Source organism: Mauremys reevesii, linkage group 26, assembly GCF_016161935.1.
Source record: "Mauremys reevesii isolate NIE-2019 linkage group 26, ASM1616193v1, whole genome shotgun sequence".
NCBI classification, from domain to species: Eukaryota; Metazoa; Chordata; order Testudines; family Geoemydidae; genus Mauremys; species Mauremys reevesii.
In genome coordinates this window covers 2087985-2114190 of record NC_052648.1, presented here as the reverse complement: position 1 = coordinate 2114190, position 26206 = coordinate 2087985, and the positions used below count along the sequence as shown (strand labels likewise).

Below are 26206 nucleotides of genomic sequence, written 5' to 3'. Positions count from 1 at the left end.
TAATCTCGTGCTGACGGGTTTGCTGGGGAAATCAGCACACACGGGGCTCGGGGAGCGTTTCGTATTCAGAGAGCGATCAGTGCGGTTCCAACAGCCGCCAGACCCAGCGAGTCACCCTGTCTACAAGGCAGGGCCTCGAGGCCTCTTCATTCCCGGGGAGCCAAGCAGAGGTGGCTGCACAATTCAGACACCTCTTGATGGCTAGTCTGGGCCACACCTCTCTAGCCACGTGGCCCCAGTCATCCAGCCAGACATCCAAGCTCCTCGGGTGCTGCCCGTTCACATCACCCCAGGTGGAGCTGCACCAGTGGCTATGCAGAGGGCTCGGGATTCGCATGGCAAACCTGTGCCAGGATGGGTGTATGGACCCAGCTCTGCAGCAAGCGGGTTAGGACCCTCTCCTGGGGCAGAGAACATGCCTGAGCTGGCTGAGAGACCCGACTGGAGCTGGAATGGGATGCAGCTTTCCAGAACCACTGCCCTGGCACCATGACAGCAGGGACGTGGTGCCAGGACCGGGGCAGACTCTGGCTAGGAGAAACCTGTTTGCTATTTGGACCACGCCCTGAAACAAAACTGGGTGTTGCCCTCACTGCCTCCGGCTGCAGAGTCCCTGATCCAGCTCGATATGCCAGGGTGAAACCGACCCCTCATTCCGAGCAACAGCCCTTGGACAAGATGCCAGTCCCCCAAGCCAGGAGAGTCCAGACTCCCAGTTATTTATTGCAAATAAATATTTCTTGGGGGCAGGGAAGATGCTAGTCACAGAAAACATCCCCCATCACCAAAGCAGAAATAACTTCCTTCCCTGATGGGCCCAGGCAACGGGAGCTGAGCCCCCCCACCATAGAGCTGTGATTAGTTCTGAGGCTCCAGAGGGAAGCACAGTCCCTGATGGCACACCCCCCACCCACCCCATCCCTCGAGTTTAAAGTTCGCTGATCCTTGTGCACTTGGTCAAGTTCTCACAATGGGACATCTGGGGCCATTCTTGGTGCAAGAGTCACTTATTCATTGGGCAGGGTGCAAACCAGAGCATCCATTCCGTGGAGTCTAGTGGGGGTGTCAGGGAGGGAGGGAGCAGAATCCAAACTGCTGTGGGTTGTTCAGAGCTAAGGATATTTGCTCCCGAGATGGCCAGAGAATCCTGTTCAGACGTGAATCAAAGACCTCTGACCTGGTCGAGTTGGATACTGGGATTGAAACCAGGCTCTGGGGAGGGAAACCTCCGTTCCTGGAAGGGAAGAGGAGCCTGGGATGGTCACGTGGCTGACTGGGGCAGAGGGGCTGGGGAGCCATCTGGAGTTGCAGGTCAGGGGACAGATCTGAAATGTGGCTCAGAGGGACCTTGGGATAAACAGGGTTCGGATAACGGGTCACACAAATTAGGAGGAAGGGAAATTATCACAAAACACACCAGATCAGCCTCCCTGATGGAGCCCCTCCCCTGTCTCTATTAGCTGCTACCCTCTCAGAACACCGCCAGGAAGCCAGGGAACAAGCTGACTTGGGTCAGGGTTTTTAGACTCTGACTTGGGGAGAAGCTGCCCATGTAAACAAGAGGGAGTAGCAGGCACCAGCCCTAGGAAGGGTGGGAGCAGGTGAGAAACCGAGAATCACCATGAGCAGGAGCAGCTCCCCAAGGGAGAAGAGTTTGGATCCCTCCTTTGGGCGTGGGGGGCTGAGGAGTGACACCCCTTGAGCCCCATCCAGACCGTGTCAGGCAGAAGGATGGGCCAGAGCAGCTGAGTCTCTGGAGGGGAAGGAGAAGGGGTTACACTGGCAGGGTGATCCCCCTCCCTTCAAACACCAACATCAAGTCAGAAGCTTCCACATCAACCACCCCTGCCACATGGTCTCTAGGGGCTAGGCAGAGCCCTGGGCAGCAGCTCCCACGCTCCCCAGCTGTAAGCGCCTGGGGCTCTCACGTCTCCTCCTTGGCCGCCCGTCTCTGCTGCCGACGCGCCTTCTTCTGCAGCTTCCTCTTCAGCTGAAGCTGTTTCTTCTCCTGCAGCGTCTGCTGGACCCTCGCACGGAACTGCTTGTTCTTCTTCTTGATCTTGGCCAGCTCCGCCTTCCTCTTTGCCTCCAAGTCCGGGTCCTGCAAGGGCAGACGCCAAGAAACTGACGACATGCGGCATGGCTGTGTCAGCCCTGCCCCCACCCAAAGGGCCCTTGCCTTCCCCAGCTGCCCGTCCGTCTCCGGAGACCACATGCCCTGGTTATTCGTGCACCCTCTCGCTCTGTTTCCTCACCCTGCTTGACCATTCTCCATCCCAGAGGAGAGGGCTGTGGTCCAAATCTGGGGTGGGGTGTAAGGACTCCTGGGTTCTATTCCCGGCTCTGCCACTGCCTTGTATGCAAATCTGGGCAAGTCCCTTCCCCTCTCTGGTTTTCCTATCCCAGCCTTGGCCCTCCTCTGCTTCCTAGCACGGCTTCATGCTGCCGCTCCGCTCCTCTCTCAACTGCCCGTTCTGCTCCCCCACTGGGGGCTGCAGAGTAACCTCCTGTCAAGCCCACCCTGCTCTTTGAAGCACAACTGACTCTGGAGAGGAACATGACACCAGGTCTGAAGGACGTCACAGGACAACACATTTGTCAGTAGCTCTTCATCATTCTCCTTTCAGGATGAACAGAAGCTCCTCAAAGGGGAACGAGACAGGCAGACTGCAGGAGTGAAGGGGGGCGGGTGTCTCGTGCTGCGCGACAGGTCAGTGCTTGTCCTGGGACCTGGCGGCAGTGGCTGGAGCGCATCACTCACCTTTCCTTCCAGGATCATTTGCTTCCGCTTATTTATCTCCTTCTTCTCATCAAAATCCGTCGCCTCCAGTTTCTGCCAAAGCAAAAGACAAAAGCGCGATGAGGAGCCAGGCAGTAGGACCGGCAGCAAGGCTCCGAGGCGGGTCGCAGGCGGACTTGGCGGAGCCTCGCTCCAAAGCCCAGGCCCCCAGCGCACTGCCGAGCAGGCCAATGATCACCAGACGGGCACACCTTAGAGACGGGGAACCGCAGATCTGGGTCCCTGCCCCAGCAGTTGCATTACAAAAGCTCATGTCCTGCACAGGCCTCCTCTAGAAAGGGGAACGAGCCATAAACCCTCCCCACAGCTGCATCTCCAAAGCGAGGGCTGCACACCCTGCCAAAGCTAAAAGCCCGTCGCGGGTTCGAGGGGAAGCGTTTCCTGGTCACACCAAGCTGTAGAGGAAACCGGCTCCCCGGCCAGGGCGCCCCACGCTCTGATCACTTACGATTTCACACTCCCTCCTGGTGACGTTCACCTGGGTGAGGATGCTGAGTACCGCACGCTCCTCCACCGAGAACTCCTGCAGCTTCGTTTCTAAATCGCGACACAAGACACACGGACAGCTTAGAGACTGGTACGAGAGCAGGGCCAGCCCCTCTGCTGGGGGGAAATCGGGGTCGTTACTGACTCAGAGCTCTGGAGAACTCTCCCCTTGCTATGGAGCCCATTCAGCATCCCTGGGGATAATGGGACCCAACCCTCCCACGGTGACCAGAATGAGAGACCTCCCTAGTCTCTTCACCCAACTGAGAGCTGGGCTGCCAGGACTCCCCAAATCATGGCCGCTTCAACTGTAGGCAGGAGTCTTCTCCACTTCCGGAAGGAGCGCTGCACAGCCTTGCTACGAGCTGCTGTCCACAGCTGCCACCCTCCGTCTCAGGGTCGGGAGAAGCAGCCCTTGCTAAGGCCTCTGCAACCCCACTGGGTGCGAGGTGCTACATACCAGTCGTACTGGAGTATCAAAGACCAGAAGGTTTAGTGATCGGGGCGGCTCCCGCCCTGGGGGTGACTCAGAGCTACTAGATTTGCCGGGTCTCGGCTGCAAAGCCAGGGGAGAGACGCTGTTTTTCTGACGCTAGAAGGCTCCTGGGCCGTACACTCTGTGTCGGAGGCTGTGGCTGCAGCCATGCTTGGGTTGATGCTCTTCACTTACTGATCTGCTCCTCAATGGCATGCACCAGGTGGATGTCGTACTGCGTCACCAGCGTGATGGCGAGTCCGTGCCGGCCTGAGGGATGAGAACCAGAAGGCACTGGTGAGTAAGTGAACTCTGACGAGCAGCGATCCCCAGACTAACCCACCCTCAGGCTCCACTCGCCCACAGGAATTAGCACAGGTGCATTATGGAGAGGGGTGGCGAGGAGAAGGGTCTCCCACTTGCTCAGAGGCATGTTACTGGCTGCTGTCAGAGGTGGGATAGCAGCCAAGAGGAGTCAGCGCTGTGAGCGGTGGTGGCAGGACGCTGGATCGGTGGCCTAGTCTGATCTGACACGGCACAGCAGCGGAGCTGGAACTGCCTTACAGCCAGCAGGGGTAAGTGAGAGAAGCGTCATGGCCTGTGATATACACGAGGTCAGTCAGAGGGTTTAATGGTCCCTCCTTAAACTGGATGAAAGGAGGAATCGGGCAAGAATCCCATCACCAGGTCTCTGCTTTGAACTGTGGCACTACCCGACCGTGCCTCTCACTGGCTTTCCTTGCTCACCTGCACGGGCCGTCCGGCCCACCCGGTGGATGTAGATTTTCGGCAGGCCTGGGGTGTTGTGGTTGATGACAACTTGGACTGTTGGAATGTCTAAGCCCCTGGAGCGCAGCAAAGAAAAGGGGGTTGAGGAGGCAGCAATGGGGAATCTCCTGTTCTCAGCGTTCCCCGAGAGCCCTTGGAGACTCGACCCCACAGGCCCTGCAGTGACCAGCCCAAGCCGATTCCAGGGACTCAACCATCTCCTCATACAGTCCTCAGAACCAGAGACCAAGACAGCCTGCCCCTGCGTGTCACTCTGCAGCCCAGTCAGCTGCCTGCTGTTCCCCTCGGGGCCCAGCAGGCTACCCTGCCCCTCCCACGAGGCAGCTCTGCAGCACGTGAACTCACAGGTTACAGCATGACAAGGCAGGGGATGAACAGAGAATCCAGCTACAGCAGGTGCATAAGCGAGTTCCAGGGTGTTCCCTAACCCTGGGCCATGACTGAAGGGAACAATCACCTGCCCCGACCCAGACAAGACCTATGAGCTCCCCTCTCGCAACCTCCACCCCACAGCTCTTGCGTGGTTCTGCTGCTTAGGAAACTCACTAGAGCTCTGTAGCTGCAGAGAGCAGCTTCCACTTCCCCTACCTGGCAGCCACGTCAGTGGCGATGAGGATCTTAAAGACGCTGGACTTGAATTTTGCTAAGGCTGCAAAGCGCTGCTTCTGCAAAGGGAAGAGGAGTCTGGATTAGGAATGTGCAGCCCTCAGAAGCCGCATGCCCTGCACAGATTTCTGGCTTCAGGGAAAGCAGCTATAAGCAAAGGAGTGTGCATCCCTGACAAGGCTGGCAGAGGGGAGGCGAGGAGCGAGGGACCTCAGCAGAGGTGGGTTTCTGAACCCGGCACAGCACCCACCTGGCTTGTGGCCAGCAATGCCCCTTCCTTAGGGAGGACAACAAGAACCACTTCCTGAATGCCCTCGCTCAACAGATAAGTGTGTAAAAACCTGAGGCCTTCATTCTGCAGCATAGCCAAGATGTGCGCCCCTCCTCGCAGGGACACCAAGGGCCCCAGCACCCCACTGCACAGCCCTGCTGGGTCACTCACCTGCTTCATCATGGAATGCAAAGCCACTGACGGGAAGTTGAACTGCTTCAGCATCATGTTCAAGATCTGGCAGTTCCTTAAAAACAAGAGACGTTTCCCAGTTACATAGCTCGTCCTTGAGGAAGCCGACGGCCTAGAACAGAGCCTGCCGTGACCCAGGTACACAGTGCCTTGGCTATGCTGGCGAACAGAATGCCTAGTCCATGCTTGGCACTCACTCAGGTGGCCACTGGACTGGCTGGTAAAGACGGCTGGTCAGGACGCTGGGGGAGCCCAGACTCTCTGAAGAGCACTGTGGGATTCCCCATTTCCTCTGGGACAGTCACATCTTGGGTTAAATCCCTGCAACTGGACTCACTCAAGGGAAGGAAATGGGGAGACAATGGCAGAATCACAGAAAATTCTGGCTCAAGAGGTCACCTTCTCCATCTCTCCACGGTGCCCTACACTGGAGAGCCCCCGTAGGACTCTCAGCACAGCAGTGCCCAATGCAGCTGGAGACCGTTGTGACCACAGCCCCTCGCTACACTGTTTGGTCAGGACTAAGCAGGTCAGTGGAGCTCCTCAGACTTCGCCCTTCCATAGCGAGCTGTTCCTCAGCACTGAGAAGCACTCACACCTCCCAGGAGCTAGAAAAGGGCTCGGACCCCACCGGAGTGCCTGGATTAGGGCAGCACGTGCCTTCCTGGCTTTACGATAGTTAGTGGGGAGTTTAGGGTCTGAGCTACCAAAGCCCAAACATTCCTGTGGCCCTGGCCACAGCAGTCAGCAGGTGGCTTTGGACTCACTTGCAGGTGCTGGTGAAGATGATGATGGACCAGTCCTCGTGCTCATCCTGGAAGGTCTGAATTAAATGGACGAGGTACGCGTCCTTGACTTTCTCCGGCACGAGCAGGTAGCGCTGCACCAGCTCATCCACGGTCCGCACTCTGTTTGGGAGGGGAAGGAAAGGCCCCCAGAAGGAGACATTATCCTGAGATGGGTCAGATTTGGGGGAGGCGAAGGAGACAGTGGGGAGACGGGGCCATGTGCAGAGGGGAGAATGAAGCCGGTTCAGTTAGACAACTGCCCAGGATTCTCGGGAGAGGCCCAATTGCTGCCAGTCCCTCGTGTGTTTTACTAGCGGGACTAAAAATAAAACAAAAACAAACATAAAACACCAAAAAGCCTGGGGAGGTGGCAGCCTGTCTGACTGGCTCCCCAGCTCCCGACGCCGGGGACTCCAGGGCAGCCCGACTCCTTTAATTTACATTGAATCTCTCTGATGGTTCACAGAGTTTGTGGGGTCAAAATACAGTAAAGGCAAAGGGAAAGTGACAATTTCAGCTGTATTCAGCTCTGCCCTAGTCACCCAGCTGCTGGTGCCACCTTCCCCGGCAGACCACCCGGTGCAGCCAACGCACTGGGGAAGCCGGGCAAAGGAAGCCAGGTTCAGCAGGTCCAGTACCAAGTCCCCACCACCTAACAGCACAGGGTGGGACTTGGACCATGTGGTTAATGGGGAGAGAAGCATCGACCATTCCCAATACTGCCAAGGCAGTCATGAGAGGAAGCCCAATGTGCCGACATTCACAGCCTCCCTGCTGTATACTGGGAGGGGGGACACCACATGAAAGAGCAGGAGACTTACTCGGCCTGGGACTCCCAGAAGAAGGGTTTGTTCATGGCGAGGCTCTTCAGCTCATTCAGTGTGTCTGTCAGCGTAGCACTAAACAGCAGCGTCTGCCTGGTCGCTGGCACAGCCCCCAGAATCACCTCCAGGTCCTTGGTGAAGTCAGTACAGCCCTGTTCCAGCAGCCGGTCAGCTTCGTCCAAAACCTTCAACGCGCAGCCGAAAACAAGCAACACAAGCCAGGCTGAGAGGAGCAGCACCACCCAGGACGGGGGTGGCCCCGATGAGGCAGCCTGGCCTACAGCCAGGAACTGCAGAGTTCCCACCCAGGCTCTAACATGGATTCTGTGGCCGTGGCTGAGGCCCAGAGACTGTGATTTAGTTTCCCCACCTGTAACCCGGGGAGGACAATCCTCACCTACTTCACAGGCTGTAAGAGAAATCAACACTTGCACAATAATGTGCTATTAAGTGTTAGCACCACATGGAGCCACAACCAAGGTATGACAGAAAACTGGACAAGGGAGACTGTTCCATAGCAACACAATCATGATGCCTAACACCATCTACCCCATACACTTCTGAGCCCCCAAAACGCTCCACCATATTGAAGCTACAGGGCGGGGGGCAGCAGAGGGGCAGTTTCCAAGCCCAGCTGAGATGGTGGATCTATGAAGGGATTCACGCCCGAGGTGTGCGACAGGGAGACTGAAGCGAAGGGTTACAGGCAAGACTCAAGAGAGGCTTTTGCATGAAAGATGGAGAGTCACTGGGGCACAGAGAGGCTGTTCCCACTAATGCAGACAAGATCTGTATTTCAGCACCTAGATACCATGGTGAAGGGCTCCTCACAAGTGCCATTGACTCAGACTTTTAAGGTCAGAAGGGACCATTATGATCATCTAGTCATTCTCCAGAGTCCAGGTCCCCTTCTGTGACAAGCTGGTCCCTTTCCAGGCTCCAGCTGTTGGATCTGTGACTGTTCAGCCAGTGGAAAACTCAAGCAGCCGCAGCACCTGGCCCAGCCCAACATCTTGTTCCCTACACGCAGCAACTCTCGTGTCTAAAAAGGAAGAAGGTCACAGCGGGAAAGGAGCTGACGAGCTGCCTTACCAGGAACTTTATCTTTCTGAGGCTGAAGGTGTTGGAGCTGCGGAGATGATCAGCCAGCCTGCCAGGTGTGGCAATGACAACGTGAGGCTTACGGGAGAGCTCCAGAGCCTGGGCCACCATGTCTGGAAAAACACCACCAAGGGAGCTAAGTTATACGCCACAGGCCAGGATCTGGGAGAGCAGCCAGCCTGCTGAAGAGGTCTCCTCTCACAGGTCTCATTCTACAAGATGTTCAGTGCCCTTCACTCACCCCGACCACAAGGGGAGCATAGGACGCTCCCCGTCTCCCAGGGCCGGACACTAAAACCAGACATTGCATAGAGGAAGAAGCCCAGGGAACCACTGTGACAAACACGCTTCCTCTTAAACCCAGCTACTATTTGGGACTTTTCAGCATCATTTATTTACCAAGGATCATTAAACTTTGGCCCTTTCCAGCCGGGCCCTCTCCAGCTACTTCATGTTGCAATGAAACAACAAATGAAGCTGGGATTTTTAAAGCCGCCCAAAGGAGTGTTTGAAAATCCCAGACCAAGGAAGCTGGGATACCTTCCTCATTTCATGAGCGTCAGTCCGACACACCCGAGGCAGAGGATGACAACTCAATGGCAGAAGAATGTCACGTTTGAGGGAGAAAGTCTCTCACTTAGCCCCTGATACTGGATACCAGGTGCTACACAAGGACTGATGATAACGACATTGCTGTTGCTTTAAAATGCTTGCCTCGTCCCTAGCGAGCGGCTGGGCCCCTCAAGCAGGGATGGGCACCCAAACTTCGCTTAACTTGGCAGTTTACTAAGATGCACTTGAGGGCTGCTGTTTGTTTCTTAATGAACAACAAATCCCACAGCCATCAACCATTATGTCTGCTCAGGTTGTGCGTTCAATGGCAAAGGACACTAGCAACAAAACCTTGGAGCTGATTACTTTTGCCTTCCCCTTGTGATTGCTGGGAAGGGACAGTCACACATCAAATACGGAGAAATCTGTTAATGCACCAAAATACAATGGGGTTTTTTTGGGTCCATTTCAGGTGAGCATAAGGTTTTACTGGAACTAGAGAATTCCACACCTTTTGGACAAGCACAGTTTCCCTAAAGCCACCTTTTCCCTCCAGTCACTGCACAGATTTCAGAGCCAGCAGTGCTCTGAAACTGCACAGCCCCTTAAAGTGAATCAGACACGTCACTGTGCCGCGTCTTCTCAGACTCCAGTTTATAACCAGCACGCACATACCCATCCCTCCAACGATGATGCAGTCCTTCAAGCCAAGTGGCTTCCCCAGAACACGGAATTGTTCAGCAATCTGATAGGCCAACTCCCTGTCAGAGAGAAAGAAAAAGGGAAAAAATAGAACATGGAAATATCAGAGTTATAGTTATTACCCTTGTCACGGACGGCTGGTCCCTGAAAGAGAATCAAAGCCCAGTCTTCCTGGGATGAAAACGAACCCACCTCAGCGCACATGTGAGCAGTTACCGGATAACCAGCCACCTCATGAGCATCTGGGCCTCCAAAGGCTCCCAGAATGCAGTTAAAAGGAGGTGCTCCCAGAGACACCGGCAGGGGAATGTGGCTCCCTGTTAAGCTCTCCCAATCCAGGGAGAAAAGTACTAAGGTAAAAAGGGCCTGGGAAGAAGGGAGCTGGTTGGAGACCACAGTTGGCCTGAATTAACAAGCACTACCCAAGGAAGAGGCCTGTGGGCCTCCTATGCCAAGGAGGAAGAAGCCTGACAGGAAATCCCCTCAGCCCCAAGGAGGGCTGAGAAGACGTCTGATCCCGAGGGGAGCTCTTTTGGGGGAAGCTGAATTAAACTGGCCCCCAGGAGAAGGGGACACTGAAACTGTGGAACAGTCAAAGCAAAAGGCAGCGAATTCAAAACTGAAAATACTTTTCAGTCAGATGCCTGATTACACTGTTGGAACTCATTGCCACAGGATATCATTGCAATGAAGAATTTACTAAGAGTCAAAGGAAAAGTAGTTTACAGGGATAACAAGAATATCTGGAGTTATAGCCAATACAAAACAGTTTTGGGAGGCATAAAAAAATCCATGCTTCAGGTTAGACCCATCTCTAACTATTAGGCATAAACCCTTCATGGGAGGCAGATTATACCAATCCACCTACAGGGGGGTTTCTTGCACCTTCGTCTGAAGCATCTAATGCTGGCCACTGTCAGGGCCAAAGACACTGGACAACATGGGCCATCAGTGAGAGTCGGTACAGCTATTCCACAGACTCAAAAGCACCCTCCACCTCCATTACTAGGTACTGATGGATCAGTGACAGATGAGGTTCTGTTATCTCCCTGATGATGGAGCAGCACGAACACCTAAGGCAAGACCCTTCCTGAGCCTCTTACAGGAGATAATGGGATTTGTTAGAAAGCGGTGAAACAAAGCGACACAATTCAGCCTTACCGTGTGGGTGTCACCACCAGGCAGAATATACCATAGGGATCCTCACAGAGTTTCTGCAGGACCGGCAGGACGAACGCAGCTGTCTTGCCGCTGCCCGTCTTGGCGCAGCCCATGCAGTCGCGACCTGCGTGCAAGAGACCAGAGTGGGCGGGTGAGCATGTACCCAGGGTGCAGAGACCTGGCTCCAAATGTGCGCAGCCCCGGGGAGCAGCCCTGGGAAAGGCTCTTCTCTCCCCTCCCACCCTCGGCCCGGGGACGTTTTCAGCCCAAGACACAGGGGCTAAGATTGGGGGGAGGGAAGGGAAAGACCCAGAGGCCTTGCTGGGGGGGGGGTGCAGGGACCCCAGGGTGGGGAGGGCTGGGGGCACTGGGCTGGGGTGCAGGGGCCCCGGTGGGGAGGGGCTGGGGGCACTGGGCTGGGGTGCAGGGGCCCCGGTGCGGGGAGGGGCTGGGGGTACTAGGCTGGGGATATAGAGGCCCCGGTGGGGGGAGGGGGGATGCAGGGAACCCGGTGGGGGGAAGGAGCTGGGGGGGGGCCCGCCGGGGGCGGCTCCACTTACCCTGCAGGATGGGCGGGATGCAGGCGGCCTGCACCGGGGTGGGGCGGCCTATGCCCAGCTGCTGCGCCTGCTCCGCCAGCCAGGCCGACAGCCCGAGCCCGCGGAAGCTCGACATGCCGCCGGGAGAGGGACCACGTCGGAACGAGCTTCAGCACCGACGCCTCACACGCCAAAGCGCACACTTCCGGCGCCAACAATATACGTCACCAGCTCCTCTCATTCCCATTGGCTCCCAGTTCTCAGTCCTTAGGAAAAACTACGATTCCCAGTGTGCCCCGCTCCGCACCCACTTCCGGTACCGATGTTTTACATCACCACCCCTCGCAGCCCTATTGTTCCGTCCTCAGAGTGTGCCGGAAACTACAACTCCCGGCGTCCCGCGCGCGGGGGCCGCTTCCGGAGACGTGGCTGGGTCTGGGGAAAATGGCGTCTGCGGCGGCTCCGGGCCCGGCCGGGCAGGGGGGGGACGCGGACGAGCTCTTCGACGTCAAGAACAGTTTCTACATCGGCGCCTACCAGGCCGCCATCAACGAGGCGCAGCGGGTCAAGGTGGGAGCTGCGCTGGGGGGTCCCTGGGCCCCGCCCTGAACGCGGCTCCGCCCGTCCCAGCGGGGGGGACCCCCCTCCCCCATCTCCTCCCCCCCAGCCCCGCCCGTCCCAGCGGGGGACCCCCTTCCCCATCTCCTCCCCAGCCCCGCCCGTCCCAGCGGGGACCCCCTCCCCATCTCCTCCCCCCCAGCCCCGCCTGTCCCAGCGGGGGACCCCCTCCCCATCCCCTCTCCCCAGCCCCGCCTGTCCCAGCGGGGACCCTCCCCATCCCCTCCCCCAGCCCCGCCCGTCCCAGCGGGGAGGGGATCCCCAGCCCCTCCCCAGCCCCGCCTGTCCCAGCGGGGAGGGGATCCCCATCCCCTCCCCCAGCCCCGCCCGTCCCAGCGGGGATCCCTCCCCCAGCCCCGCCCATCCCAGCTGGTGGTGACCCTCCTCCCCCCCATCTCCTCATCCTCTTCGGACCAACTGAGCCCAGTGGGGGTTGTTGTCCCCCCAAATCTCATCCCCTCTAGCCCCACCCATCACAAATTGTACTCCTTTCCTTTCCTCCCAGCCCTGCGGACGGATCCTTCTGGGCCTCCACACACACATTCTCTCCCATGAGGAATGGGTCTCACCTCCTGGCTGCAGTTCATGCTCAGGGCTGCGTTATTGTTTCAGGGGTCTGATAGTGCTGGCTAACCAATCTCGCTCTCCCCCTTCTCGTTCCTTTAGCCGTCCAGTCCGGAAAGGGAGGTGGAGCGGGATGTCTTCTTATACCGAGCCTACATTGCCCAGGTGAGATCCCAGGCTCTGCATGGAGAGGGGCCTGGACAGAGCACAGGGCTGAGAGCAGGGAGCTCTGAGTTCAAATCCAGCACCCCAGTCTCTTGAGGTCTGACACTGATTCCTTCTGCAGCCTTGGGGCCCATCACCTCCATCCAGGTTGACAAGGGGATGAGCACAGTATGAACCAGCTCAGGGGTTCTCAAACTTCATTACACCGTGACCCCCTTCTGACAACAAAAATTACTACATGACTTGGGGGCGGGGGGCTGAAGCCTGAGCCTGCTCGAGCCCCACTACCTCTGGTTGGGGGATCAAAGCCCAGGCCCCACCGCCCTGGGCAGGGGCGGGCAAAGCCCCAGGGCTTCAGCCCCACGCAGGGGGCCTGTAACCTGAGTCCTGCCTCCCAGAGCTGAAGCCCTCGGGCTTTGGCTTCGGCCCTGGGCCCCAGCAAGTCTAAGCCAGCCCCGGTGACCCCATTAAAACAAGGCTGTGACCCACTTTGGGGTCCCCACCCACAGTTTGAGAGCCACTGAACTAATTAGACCTTTCTGGCCTGTATTTCCCCATATTTGAAATCGAGTATGCGGGGCTAGACGGGCCTGCGAAGTGTTATAGGAGTCCTAAACATCATCCGTTGGGTGAAGATTTACTTTTGCTGTTCTTTGTGGTGTTGGTGATCGAGCTATACACTTAAAACAGTTATTTCCCATGTTCACATGCCTGTTGTACTTCTCCCTGCATGCAGCCAGTGATAACCCACCTTCACTCAGCCTGCAGTTGTCGCTGTTTGAGTTTAGGTCCAAAATGTGTTTTGGTTTTAATTACAAATAGTCTAATAACTTTTTAATTAGAGTTTTAAGTACTTAACTTTCTTAATGGCAGCTTTTTCCTTGAAGTGTTGGGAAACCCAAACACAAGATTTTTCTGCCAGTTCATGTGAACCACAATATGAAACTGAATACTCAGTTCGGGTAAATTGCAAATAAATTATAGCATAAATAGTGATGTGGCTTTTTAAAATTCTTTGTCTAATAATCTGGGGTTATGTTAGTAACACAAACAGTGGAGATTCATTAATAGTGATACTTGCAACAGTGTTTCTCTGTTAATTCTGTCCAGCTAGTCAGTTTCATCTGAGTGTGTGGGGAAATGCCAAAAAGATTAATGTTCCTTACTACTTTGTAACTTACATCATAGTGAACTGTTTTTCTTTTGTTCTTAAATTGTTACACAATGTCTCTCTCCGTCCTCAATAGAGAAAATATGGTGTTGTTCTGGATGAAATCAAAGCCAATGCTTGCCCTGAGCTCCAAGCAGTTAGAATGTTTGCAGAATATCTTTCAAACGACACTCAGAGGTAAGTGTGACATTGAATTATTGTAACATACAAATACTGCCCAGCAAAGAATTTGCTTCAGTAGTGGGAGCATAATCTTGGTCACTGCTGCATGTGGCCCTGATCACGTGGGATGGGAATGACTGAAGTGTTTTTAACCAGTTATTCTCTGGCTTATTAAAAATGGGTCTATACATTTAACGTTCCAGAGCCACACCTCTATGGTCATGCTTCCTATACCAGTGCACAATAAAACACTTCCGATCTTCAGATGATAGACTGGTGTTGAGGGCAGGTTTTAGACAGCAATTCCTGCTGGTTGGCCCAACTGGTTTGTCTGTCTAACTGCCGCTCACTGGTTCACGATTTTAAAACAACATTGTCTACAGGATCAGTTTAGCTGGCCTTGGGCGAGGAGCACATACAGTATTTGACTCCATCTCCATTGGCTGATTTCAGGTATTTGATATATTTCTGAAAAATTATTGTTTTGGGCTGAAACTCTTCTGCCCTGCCAAATTGCTGGCCATGCTTAGTAAAACGTCCCTGTGTTATTTTTGAGTGTGTGGGCATGAAAATATTTTTCCCCAATGCTTTTTAGTTCAAATAATTTTTAAAAGGCTGAATTAAAAAAATTCGGTGGACTTTCCCTACTGGAGGGTGACAGCTGTTGCCTTGGTTAGAAATTGAATGATCTGTTCCGAAACTCTCAGCAGCTCACTCTCCCCAGGGATGCAATTGTTGCTGATTTGGACAAAAGGATGGCAAAAAGCGTTGATGTGACCAATACGACTTTCCTGCTGATGGCTGCTTCTATCTATTTCCATGACGCAAACCCTGATGCGGCCCTGCGCACACTACACCAAGGAGAAAGCTTGGAATGGTGAGTGCAGCTCAGACACCCAGGCGTCACCCAACAAAGCCGCGCTTTGTGGTCCAAGGAAATGTTGCCATAGAAACAGGTGAAGTCTGACTTGTTTTAAAGTTTTATAGAAACCAGTATGAGATTGATTTGGGGGTGTTAATAACAAGTAATCAGGTGTCCATCCCAGAACAAGACAAACATTCACTCAGTCTGAGGCTAAGGGGATTCAAGCTACCACATCTCATGCATATTTTCAGGTAGAGGGAAGGGCATTATGATGCCTATAGTGCTAGAGCAATCAGAGTCCTGGAGCAGGCTGTCCTGTCTGTACCCGAATAACACTGCCTGCTTGATTGCTTCCCTGCTGCAGAGAGAGCAAGGTGGTGAAACGCCTGTTCTTACTCGCTAGCACCCTGTCTGTTCGCTAGGCGGTGTGCTTTCAAAGGGGCAGGCGCGAGCCGGGCGGTGTACCCGTGCAAGGCCTCTCTTCCGGTGCTTTGAGTTGCGCTTGGCACTCACGATAGCTGAATGAAACTTGGCTGAAGTTTTTGTAGTGGAGATTTTGGCACAACAGCAATGAGCAATTGCTGGGGATTCTGAGTGCAGGGGCCTCTGCTGATGGTGTATTCCTTATTGGGGCGGGGAGGGGAGACACGGCACCATGAGGTAGGGGAGTTTGATTTTGATGAGAGAGTGATACATTTTTCCAATTAAATATTTTATTAAATAAAAGGGGTTGATCTTGGAATCCGACTCCACAAATTATAACAGACCGTTGGTATCACCATGCTGTAAAGCAGCGTTAAGAAGGGAACCTGGGAAGACCTGAGTGTAGGACAGACAGCAGCTTTGGGGTAGCCGAGCCCTCGGTGGAAGAAGAGGGGAGTAACAGTTCTGTGGTGGCGCTGGCCTTTGGTCCATAGGGGACATGTGAAGGGGGAGCAGTAAAGCCTAGAGCAGGGATCCGCAACGCGGTGCCTGCGGGCACCATGGCACCCACTGGGGCATCTATGTGTGCCTGCACACTGGCCGGCGGACAAGCAGCCGCCGAACTGCTGCCAAAAAGTGGTGTCATCAAGAGGCCGCCGCCGAAAAGCAGCATCGCTAAGAGGCGTCGCTGCCGAAATGCCGATGATGTTCAGCGGCGACGCCTCTTGACGTTGTCGCCGCTTCTTGGGGCATTTCGGCGGATGCTTGTCCGCCAGCCACAGTCCTCGGTGGCTCGTCATCTGGCGCCCGCCACCCGGAAAAGGTTGGGGCCCACTGGCCTAGAGTACAGCCCTGATGTGCGCTTGTTCCCTGCAGCATGGCGATGATGATACAGATACTGCTGAAGCTCGACAGGCTCGATCTGGCCCGGTAAGCTTGTATCTTCTCTGTGCCACATGTTAAATTCCCTTGCTGTGTGCAGATGTACCCGCTCAGCTTGTCATTGGCACTGCGTAGAGAGGCCCTTGGGGGGGTTAATCCACCCAGACCCGTGGGAAGGCATTACTCAGCTCCGGTTCTGCCTTGGGGTCAATAGCCTGCAGGCAGCATTTGAGGCTGATGGTCACAGGTGGGGCTGGCAGGAGTCCCCCTTGGCTGGTGTGAACACAGTGTGGCGGACTCTGGAAATAAAGGGGTAGCTGTGAGTGCAGCTAAGGAAGAAGCAGGGTTCTAGGATTTAGTCGTGACCTCAGTGGAGTGTTAAATGAACCTCCAGTGCCTGAGTCGCCTGCTGCCCTAAAGGGAAATAAAACAACCTTCTGCGGACACTAGACGTTCTTCTCTTGTGGCTGCGATGATTTCTCTGCTTAAAGAAAATACACTGGAGGTATTTGTGCCAACCTACAAAGGTCAGTGAGCCCAATGGCACTGTGCCTCTGACTGGCAGGGGAGGGTCCCAGGAGACCACAGCCTCAATTCACTGAGCTGTGAGGGCAGCAAGGAGATGGCCTCTGTGCACTTGGGACTTAGAGCAAGCTGGACTACGTCGGTTTCCTCATTGTGCGGCTCCCCTTTGTGTTTACTCAGCAAGGAACTGAAGAAGATGCAGGAGCAAGATGAGGATGCTACCCTCACCCAGCTGGCCACTGCCTGGGTGAACCTGGCTGTAGTGAGTATTGCAGGCCGAGACCCCGTTCTACCCCACAGGCTCTGCCTTACATCGTGCTCTTCACACGTTCTCCAAAATGCCATAACTGCGTGAATCCATCCCTGCCATGAGCTACTGCAAGGGAAAGGCCAGACTGGGCAGTAGACAGAATCCTGACCATCTCCAGGAAGTTGCCTAGTCAGTCACAAACAGGGCTCATTAGAGCACACCTAGGTGTGTGGTGTGATGTGGAACAGACAGGTTGTGTTTAAAGGTGAGATGGATGCATTCCCCCGCCCCAGAGCAGTGTAGCAGTAGGATCAGCTCCTGAATGTTCAGTAACCTAATGCAGGGGCTCCCTGCTGGTGTCTCTCCTCAGGCTTCAGTGACTTGTACTCTGCATTCACCAACCCAGCCTTGGGCCTCCATTTACACACATGCTGGGTTGTCCCTGTTTGAGCACACAGACAATGACGTTGCCTTCAGTTAGGCACATGCTGGAGTTCCTTGCTGAATTGGGACCATAATAATGAGCCTTTGTGCATCACTGCTGCCTACCAGCTGTTGGTGTTTGAGTGGCTTAAATGGTTCTTGGGCTGTGCCAAAACGTGGTCCTACCGTGAAGCTTGGGGGGTAGCAAGGGGGCCCGCAGCTGTGTGGGAGAGAGTGGGCACTAGCTGCAGTATCCTGGACACTTACACTGGAGCAGTTACCTAGAAAAGCTAGGACCTGGCGTCTCAGAGCACTGGCACGACCCTATCCCATTTCTGATCATTCTCCCTTTGCCTCAGTCTCCAGAGGCGCAAATAGCTTGGGCAGAAGTACTTGATAACTCTTTCCCTTTAACTTCCTCCTTTACCGTGTGAGTTTGCTTTCCCTGCAGGTGCGTGGGGAATAGCCAGACTAATGAGTTCCTTTGAGTGCAAGCTTTTTTCATGTTTCCCTCCTGATCGTTAACTCGGACACAGAAGAGCTCCTGTTTCTCAATAGTTGAATGATTCACAAACGATGATAACGTAAAATGGGAAACTGCAGTCTGAAATTTCAATGCTGGCCCTAGTTAGACCTTAGATGAAAATGTAATTTGTCTTTCCGGCTGAGTGTATTTGTGCTTACATCTGATCCTATAAATAAAGCCCTGCTCTAGCTAAACCCACTTTCAGTGAAACAGGCTCAGTGGGATCTGTGGCAGCTGGTATTTATCAGACACCCTTCAGGTCTGATTCAGATTTGTTTACGTTGTGCTATGGTAACTGCATTTCACACTTTTGATCTCTCATCCCCCTTCCCATCCATTCAAAGAAACAGCTTGATGCCTACTGAGTCTGGAAAGCCGTTGGGGTTTCTGTGGAGCAGAGTCCTGCCTCTGCTAGCCGTTCGTTCCCACAGCACTTTGAACAGTTTGCACTGCAGATTAATTACTCTGCCATCACTTGGCTTCTTCTGAATGTGTCAGTGTTGCTGTGTGGAGCCCGACTCCTTTCTAGATGCAGTTGCAGGGTCTCTCTGATAAATGGAGACCATGCCAGGGCAAGCTTCCCTGCTGCTAGTGTTCCTCCACCCTGGCCAGGAGAACTAGTTTTAGGGGGCAGGAGGGCCGTTCAGTTTCCAGCCCGTCTGCTGGGGCTACCAAGAGAGGCACCGGCTGTGGTTTCTATTACGTGAGCATGATGGTCACTAGGAACTGGACTGAGCATGCACTCTCTTTATATTGGTCTCTTAACAGCCAGCAGTGTGCTGCTCACTCCAGTGGCTTCTGGGTCACCTTCTAAGGTCTCCGTCCTTAATGTCAAAACCTGCAGTGGTTTGAACCCCTCTTTCCAGGAGCTCAGCAGCTCAGCTTCTCGGGAGCAACGGAACTGGGGCAAAGACATCTCCCTCCGATGGGGCTTTCTCGGGGGTTTGCCTGAGACCAGATTTCACACCTGCAGGCCATGGACTTGGCAGCTTTCCAGTCCGTTTGTGAAACTTGCCCCTTTGATCTGGCTTCTCCCTCAAAGCAGCTCCTGACCAGTGGGCAGTTACACTGGGAGGAGGGGACAACGTTAAGCTGCTCAGCTTCGCCCCCCAGAGGGGAGGAGAAGGGGCCTGAGAGAGGTGATGTCTTTATTCTAGAGGGTGATCATGTGCAGTGGCGAGGGGCCTGGTGTAGGCACCTAAATAGGATAGAACCAGATGGGCCACTGCTGGCTTGGATTCAGACTATTGAATTAGCGGTGAAAGGCTCCCATGTCCTGTTACTAATCCCACGATCCAGCCACTCCCTCAGTGACCCCCTCAGACATCATGTGATCCTCTTACTGGAGGTTTAAATTGCCATGACCCAGATGGTCGCCTCTCAATCTGGAAATGTGGGACAGAATAATAGTGCCAGGTGCTTATGACAATGTAGCATCAGCTTCTGGGAAATAAATAACGTTTTCTCTAGCTTCCGTTTCATAACTTGGCACTTGAATGGCACAGTAACACACAGGAGCACAGCAGGCTGGTGTGAACTAGGGACTGTGGAGAGAGATGTAAACAGCCGAAAGAAAACAATGGACCAAATCTTGTTGGCCTTAATCAGGCGAAACTCCCATTGACTTTAACAGGGCCTTGGAAATCAGTTTTGCCCAGCCTGTTACTCTCTGCAGTTGCCGCTCTCCCGTGTGTCCAGATGGAAGGGTGACTTGTGTTCTGCTTGACAGTTCTGCTGTATGTTAATGTGTTCGTTTTCTTTAGCTCTGGGGAGAAATGCTGTATGCTACCTAGACACCGTTTTCTTTCGTTGTTTTTTGTGTGCCTTAGTAACCAGGACTATAGTTAATTGTTTAGTCTCCTGGCAGTCACAAGACAAACCTTTCTAAAATTATCCCAACACACAGCTCTGTGTGTGTGTGTGTGTTTGTGTGTTTGTGTTTTGTTGGGAGCCAAGCCATTTTATCCCCAAAATTGCTAAAAGTTTATAGTCTAGAGAAACAAGAAATGTTAGGCCAGATCTTAATTGTCGTTTCACTGCTGGTTTAGGAAGGTGACATCCACTCACTTAGTTAAATGAGCTTCTTGCCATGCCAAGGTTAAAGACCCACAGAATACTCACAATTAGTAATTATGAATGCCCTATTAAGGGAAAAGTGAGTTTGCTTGGATGAGAGAAGCAGATGGAGCTGAGATGAAATGGCTGAGTTCAGAGGGATTTATCCTCTTGGTAAAGATGGAAGTCACACCTCTTTCAGGCTTGGCCTGATTTCAGTATCCGCTGCTGTCCCATTTCATTGGCCCAGCACCTTTTTGGGAAGGCCCTAGCATCTTCAGCTGATATCATGCAGTCTGCTAAAGCATCCATAGCAAAGCTGGAATTCTTCAGTTGTTATATGGAGGGTTTGAATTTAGATATAAAATATTTTTACATGAATATTGCAAAAGAAGCCTACATCCTCTTAAGATTTTAAGGAATAAGCAAATGTTTTCACCTTTAAATGGAGAACCAAGGGAAGAAGTAGCATAAAACACTTCCCAGGCATACATATTTTCCTTAAAGTTTAAAAGTTGGAAGATTTTCGTATATTTGTAGAAGAAATCAGCTTCAACAAGAATAATTCTGGAGTTCTTTGTGTGGGGTCAAAACTAAAGATTTTTCTGTTTGCAAAGAGGAGAGTAAAAAGGCCCACTTTAATGACTTGATTTATAGTTCTGATGACTCATCTTAAGCAGCACTTACTCCTCTGGGGTATTTTGCATAAAGAATATCCTTGCATTCTTTTACACAACGAACTGTCTCTCTCAAACATGACGACCATGTCTCTGGCAGTCTTGCATCTTGCACCGGGGAATTGTCCTGATCTTTGAGACGACACCCTTGTTAGTTTGTCCTTTGCTCAACTGGCTCCTAGATTTACAACCTTCCCTTTGTATTATGCTTAGGGTTTGCAGCCAAAGACTCCTATTGACTCATATCTTCCCAACATAATATACAAGAAACTAATATGGAATATTAAAGCAAAACTGAAATTCTAAAGCTTCATTCCAGAGACACTAACACATGGGGCGGTAATACATGTGGTTTTACGGCTAAGGAGGTGTCATTCCCATGGGCTCTCTGGGGGCCTGACACTGCTCACAGAAAGCAAGTTCCTAAGAATTTCCTTAGATTGAAGTTTCATTTAATTAACTAAGCATTCAAGGACATGTGAGCTGTCGTTCTCCGAATATCCTGTGTATGGCAGGAATAAAGTCTCCTAAAATTCAGTAAAGGTGGAGGCAGGCTTGTAACAACTCAAAGTTATAATTTTAAAATTGGCCTCAGTATTGAGCTCTGTCCTTGTGTCCTTGTCTCAGTCATTTTATAGAGTAATAGTTTAGGGCCAGATATTCAAGAGTTCATTTTCCATTAGGAACAACAAAGAATCCCCCTCTGAGAACAATGGGCTTTCCAAGACCTGAGCCCTCTTGAAAAACCCAGCTAATAATATCCTGGTTCTGTGACTTCAATTTCTCTTCATAACCCACTTGCTTTATCACCACCAGCTTCTAACATGGTTCTTTTAAAATTAAGAATTTAAAATCTGTCTTCACCAGACACAAACTTCCAAGTGGCTCTTAATATTTAATGGTTTTGCGCTTCTTTCTTCCGCAGCCTTGTTAAAGATCTGTCTGTTTACAGGAGACCCAGCGAATGCAGGAAACTGTTAGGCAGAGATTGTCAGTTCCCGCAAGCCCTGTAGACCAATGCGGGTTCTACACCTACAATTTGGGTCTCCCTAGCTACAACAGTCAGGGCTGTGACTGTGTTGTGTTGACCTTGCCCCCAGTGTAGATGCAATTAGGTCGACAAAAGAATTTTCCCGGGGTGGGGGTGTTACTACAGCAGTGGAAAACCCCCTTCTGTCCCTGGAGTTAAGGGTCTGCACTGCAGTGGCCTTGCTGTAGCACTGCTTATAGTGTAGCTGTGCCCCCAGTTTGTAACCTCTGAACGTTGACTTGGGCAGCCCAGTGGCAGATTCTTGGAAAGATGGTTGAGAACAGGTTGAAACTGGTCAGATGTTAACTGGGTCAGACTCTTTCTGAGCAAGCTGAGGTGTGTAGACTAACCCGAGCGGTGTGAAAACTGCTTTTGTGAAGAACAAGCTTCCTCGCCTTTTCGGCTGCTCTGACCATGGCACAAAGGCTATTGATCAAAGGGAAATGATGACTCAGTCGACTTGTATTTAATCACGGGGCACTTCATCACTTAGTGTTTAAACCATGCAGCCGACGAAGTGGGTATTCACCCACGAAAGCTCATGCTCCCAAACGTCTGTTAGTCTATAAGGTGCCACAAGACTCTTTGCAGTGTTTAAACCCTCCCCCCCAGCAACACTACAGCCTCCTTGGCATAATGCAGCACAATCGCAGGTTATCTGTCCCATTTCTTCACAGGGTGGGGAGAAATTACAGGATGCCTATTACATCTTCCAAGAGATGGCAGACAAATGCTCATCTACCCTGCTTCTGCTGAATGGACAGGCCGCCTGCTACATGGCACAGGGCAAGTGGGAAGATGCAGACGGTGTGCTCCAGGAGGCGCTAGACAAGGTGTGTTTTCTGTCTGGCAATATAAGCTTGGATTCAAATCCGCCATGCTGGAAAGAGGCAAAAGAAAAGTAGCAAGAATGTTGACCATTAAATTTCATGCATGTATATACAACTGCTCCTTAGCCTCATCTTCGGACATTGTGCCCAGGGCTGGCTGGCTGCGGCCTGTGAGAATTTGGGGGGTGTTTTTTAATTCCATATTTTAAATCATGTTTTCTATCTAAACCCTATGTCATTCTGAATCCAGTTCCTGTTCTCTGAAACATCCCCATAAGCTCTGGAAGCTGCAGTGCCATTAGCGGATTGTCCAGGCAAATTATTGTTCCACTGTGTTCTCAGGCAGCTGACTTCCAGTTCGGGAACCCCCACAGTTCCCCGAGTGGGCTGAGTCTGTTAAACATGTCTTTTGAATGTTCTGCCCATGTCTGAGACACTCAGGTCTCACTGGCTTGGTCTCCTATAAATCCCATTTCATAAGCAGTTAGCATCTCACAAGCATGTGTGTTTCAGAGCTATCCTGGCACTTGGGTAGCTGGGTTCTTGGCCTTTGATTGCTTGTCCTAGGACCTCATTAGCCATGCTGAGTTCACTCAGGAATTCGTTGCCTGTCACCTCTTAGGGCCTAACTCTTCCCCTCCCGGTACAGCAATCTGGGGGTTCTTAAGGAGAAGATGGTTTCCAGTGCAGAAACATGCTGGGTGCTGCACCTGGTTAAAGTAATAGGCAGGACAGAGAGTCTGATATGTTTTCCCTTTATGCTTTCAGGATAGCAGCCATCCTGAGACCCTGATCAATTTTGTTGTCCTGTCACAGCATCTGGGTAAACCACCAGAGGTGAGGCTAATTCTGCTCGTCTGAGTACAGTACAGTGGGTGGGTGGGTGTGCTGCTGCTGTTAAAGGTGTGCAGATACTAGGGTCGCTTGGGTTTGAAGGTGTTATGTGCTCCTGTGCTAACTGAAGTTGGGGAAATGGACTATTTTAACCCACTGTCTAAAACCCTTGTGTTCCTATGTAATAGAGAGGGAAGCTCAGGATTGAGAGAGCCTGAGTATGAGCCTGGAATTCCAGGCTTCCAATCCCAGCTTTGCCGCTGGTTCATAGTATGACCGTGAACACATCAGTTAAGACCTGATTTTTAAAGCTGCCGCACCCCTGTAACTTATTGACTTCAGTTGGAGCTGTTGGTGGTCAGGGCTTCTGAAAATCAAGTCCTGATTCTCCCTCAGCTGTAAAAGGGGGAGATACTTGCCCTGTTTCAGTGCCTGTAAAGCACTCTGAAGATCAACCCTCTCATGTGCCAGTTTAAGCTCTTCGCTTTTCCTCTTCTGATCTCAGTGTTGGGGTCTCACTTGTATCTCTTCCACCCAGGTTACCAATCGCTACTTGTCACAACTGAAAGATGCCCATAAAAGTCACCCATTTATACAGGAGTACCAGGCAAAGGTAACCGGTGCATATCTGAATCCTCTTGTATCATGGGTCAGACCATTGTTGGAATTAGTGGATCAAACCTGGGGCTTCTCAAGCTATAGGTCATGGGCCCTGGGCTGGGTCGTGACCAGGTTTCAGGGAATCCTGCTCATCCTCCCATTTTTACACTTTCATTCAGCAATTCAAATTATGATTCTGTCCTTCATGGTTGTAGAGACAACCTTGAAAACACAAACCAAGTATAAGCCAGAGGAGCGGTGCCTGCCTGAATGTCTGAAACAACAGCTGAGTTATGGGTTCTCAGCTGATTGTGACCTCTGTCCACTTCCCATATTGCTTAAATGGGGGGAGGTGTGCCCTGTTTAGATACTGGGCTAACAGTATGGGAGGACCTCATGCAGAGAAGGTCGAGAACTGCTGATTTAGGGTATTGCAAGCTCACAGCGCCTCTCAGCTGCCCTCCTGAGATGCTGTAGCCTTTTCTTCAGCCCACTAGCAAACAAGGTTATAATAAAGTTTCAGTAGCTAAAAACCAAGAGTCTCTCTTTTTATTTTCTTTGACAGGAGAATGACTTTGACCGGCTGGTCATGCAGTATGCCCCCAGTGCATGAGGACTCAGCGGATCCACGCTATGGTACCTTGGGAACAGGGGGTGATGTGCAAAGCCTCTCTGGCCTTGTGGACAGAGTTCATTCTGCAAGTCGGTCTGGCATCCGTCTCAGCATGGCAGGGTCTTGTGTTTTCAGCAAGCCGATGCTGAGCATATATGTAACACATGGAGACTTGTAGCCTAGAACCCTATGTCCTGACTTAACTAGGTTCCAAACTCCTTGTTTAAAATACAGTGCATGTCAAGAGTGTGCAACACTGTACCTTAAACATGTCTAATAAAGCCTTTTGTGGATTGGTGTGGCCCTTCTGCTTTGTATGCTGGCGTTATCTATCCAGTGAACATTCCCACTGGATAAAGTGGGAACATTACCTCTTCCTTTCACTGCTGAACCTCTTAACAGCTACTTTGGGGAGTTCCCACCTGACCCCTGAGGCTTTCCAAGAGCCTGATGCTGAGCATCTGCCTCTCCCATGGACTGCAGCACCACTGCCAGCTGCTGCAGCTCCCTAAAAGCCCCTTTGGAGATAGACACACAGCTTTCCCTGCCTCCAGGATGTCTTGGGATGCCACAAGTAGGAGGGAAGGGAAGATTCCCCAGAATAATAGTAGTCACACCCAAAGCACTCTGATTGCAGAGGGGCCAGCCTGGATCTGAAGGTAGTAAAATGTAGTGCGCTCATGTCACAGGGACAGGGAAACGTTACATCTTACCGCAACAAAGTCCGTATCCCAGTATGTGTTAACTCCTCGTATGACCCTCTGTACATGTGAGGACACACTGTGACTTGCCCATATTTCATTAAAAGCTAAAGAACTGATCAACCTGACACACTCTACACTAGCAAACATGATGTGACACCAAAAGATCGTACATCTCTCTAACCTAGAGTGCAACTTACGCAGCATGTAATAGTACTGCATATGTTGTATTATGATGTAACGAACTGTTCTGTTGCATCAAACGTGCAAGGGGCACAGATCAGCATGGGCTCCTTAGCTGAGATTTTTCTAATGTTTATCTATGTCTGGAGTCTTCTGTTTGTCAGGCTACACTAGGCTGCAAACATTTCTGGCTGGCATCTCCTTTGTGCCCACCTCGGCTGCGATTGCTCTGAAAGGGCCCATTGTCCCTTTCCTGGGCCTGTCCAGCGAGCAGCTATTTTCAATGGACAGTTATTCACGGTCCAGTCTTGAATGAATGTTCTCTTTGTGGAGCCGCCTGCGGCAGATGTGAAAGGGGCTTGTGTTTTCGGTGCAGCCGTTCCCCACTTGATGGGCCATGATAAATTGACTTAAAAATTGAAACAATCCAAGCAAGTGGCAGAGGAGAAGCCGATACTGTCCCTATAACTATAGGGGAACGTGCTGTCTGTTGGACCTAGCTAGCAGGACAAGTTTATTTTCTCACTGGTGAGTTCCCTGGATTTTCTGTAATTGATCTGAGGGATACAAGTGTAAAATCGGAGCCATTTCAAAGCAGTGATGGCAAATGGCATCATGCTGGTCAATATTTCTTCTCCTTTTCCCTGTCAAGCCCCCCACCCCGCTCTACAATTTAACAGGTGAATTTTCCAGGTACAAAGTCCCATGGGTTTTTTCTGCTTCTTCCTTCAACCCCAGTAATAAGGATCCTGCAACTGGACCTTAGGTGATGTGTGGCTGGATGCACCAGGCACAGCAGAACCCCGTTTACCTTCCTGTTGCT

General features: G+C 52.1%; 2 protein-coding genes across 2 annotated transcripts; one reads left to right on the top strand and one right to left on the bottom strand.

The window, feature by feature from the left end:
- Window positions 1-700: 700 nt before the first annotated feature.
- Window positions 701-11559, bottom strand: DDX49 (DEAD-box helicase 49). The gene is made up of 13 exons (XM_039515588.1): window positions 11308-11559; window positions 10748-10871; window positions 9560-9645; window positions 8324-8445; window positions 7229-7416; window positions 6387-6527; window positions 5599-5674; window positions 5139-5215; window positions 4509-4606; window positions 3957-4031; window positions 3249-3337; window positions 2762-2833; window positions 701-2101 (listed from the first exon to the last, which is right to left on the bottom strand). Exons 1-13 carry the CDS (start codon window positions 11420-11422, stop codon window positions 1925-1927), a joined length of 1440 nt encoding a protein of 479 aa, XP_039371522.1. The 5' UTR covers window positions 11423-11559; the 3' UTR covers window positions 701-1924.
- An 85-nt stretch (window positions 11560-11644) lies between these two features.
- Window positions 11645-24807, top strand: COPE (COPI coat complex subunit epsilon). The gene is made up of 10 exons (XM_039515589.1): window positions 11645-11856; window positions 12571-12633; window positions 13881-13981; window positions 14691-14843; window positions 16131-16184; window positions 16842-16923; window positions 22300-22455; window positions 23221-23289; window positions 23825-23899; window positions 24452-24807. Exons 1-10 carry the CDS (start codon window positions 11731-11733, stop codon window positions 24497-24499), a joined length of 927 nt encoding a protein of 308 aa, XP_039371523.1. The 5' UTR covers window positions 11645-11730; the 3' UTR covers window positions 24500-24807.
- Window positions 24808-26206: the final 1399 nt, after the last annotated feature.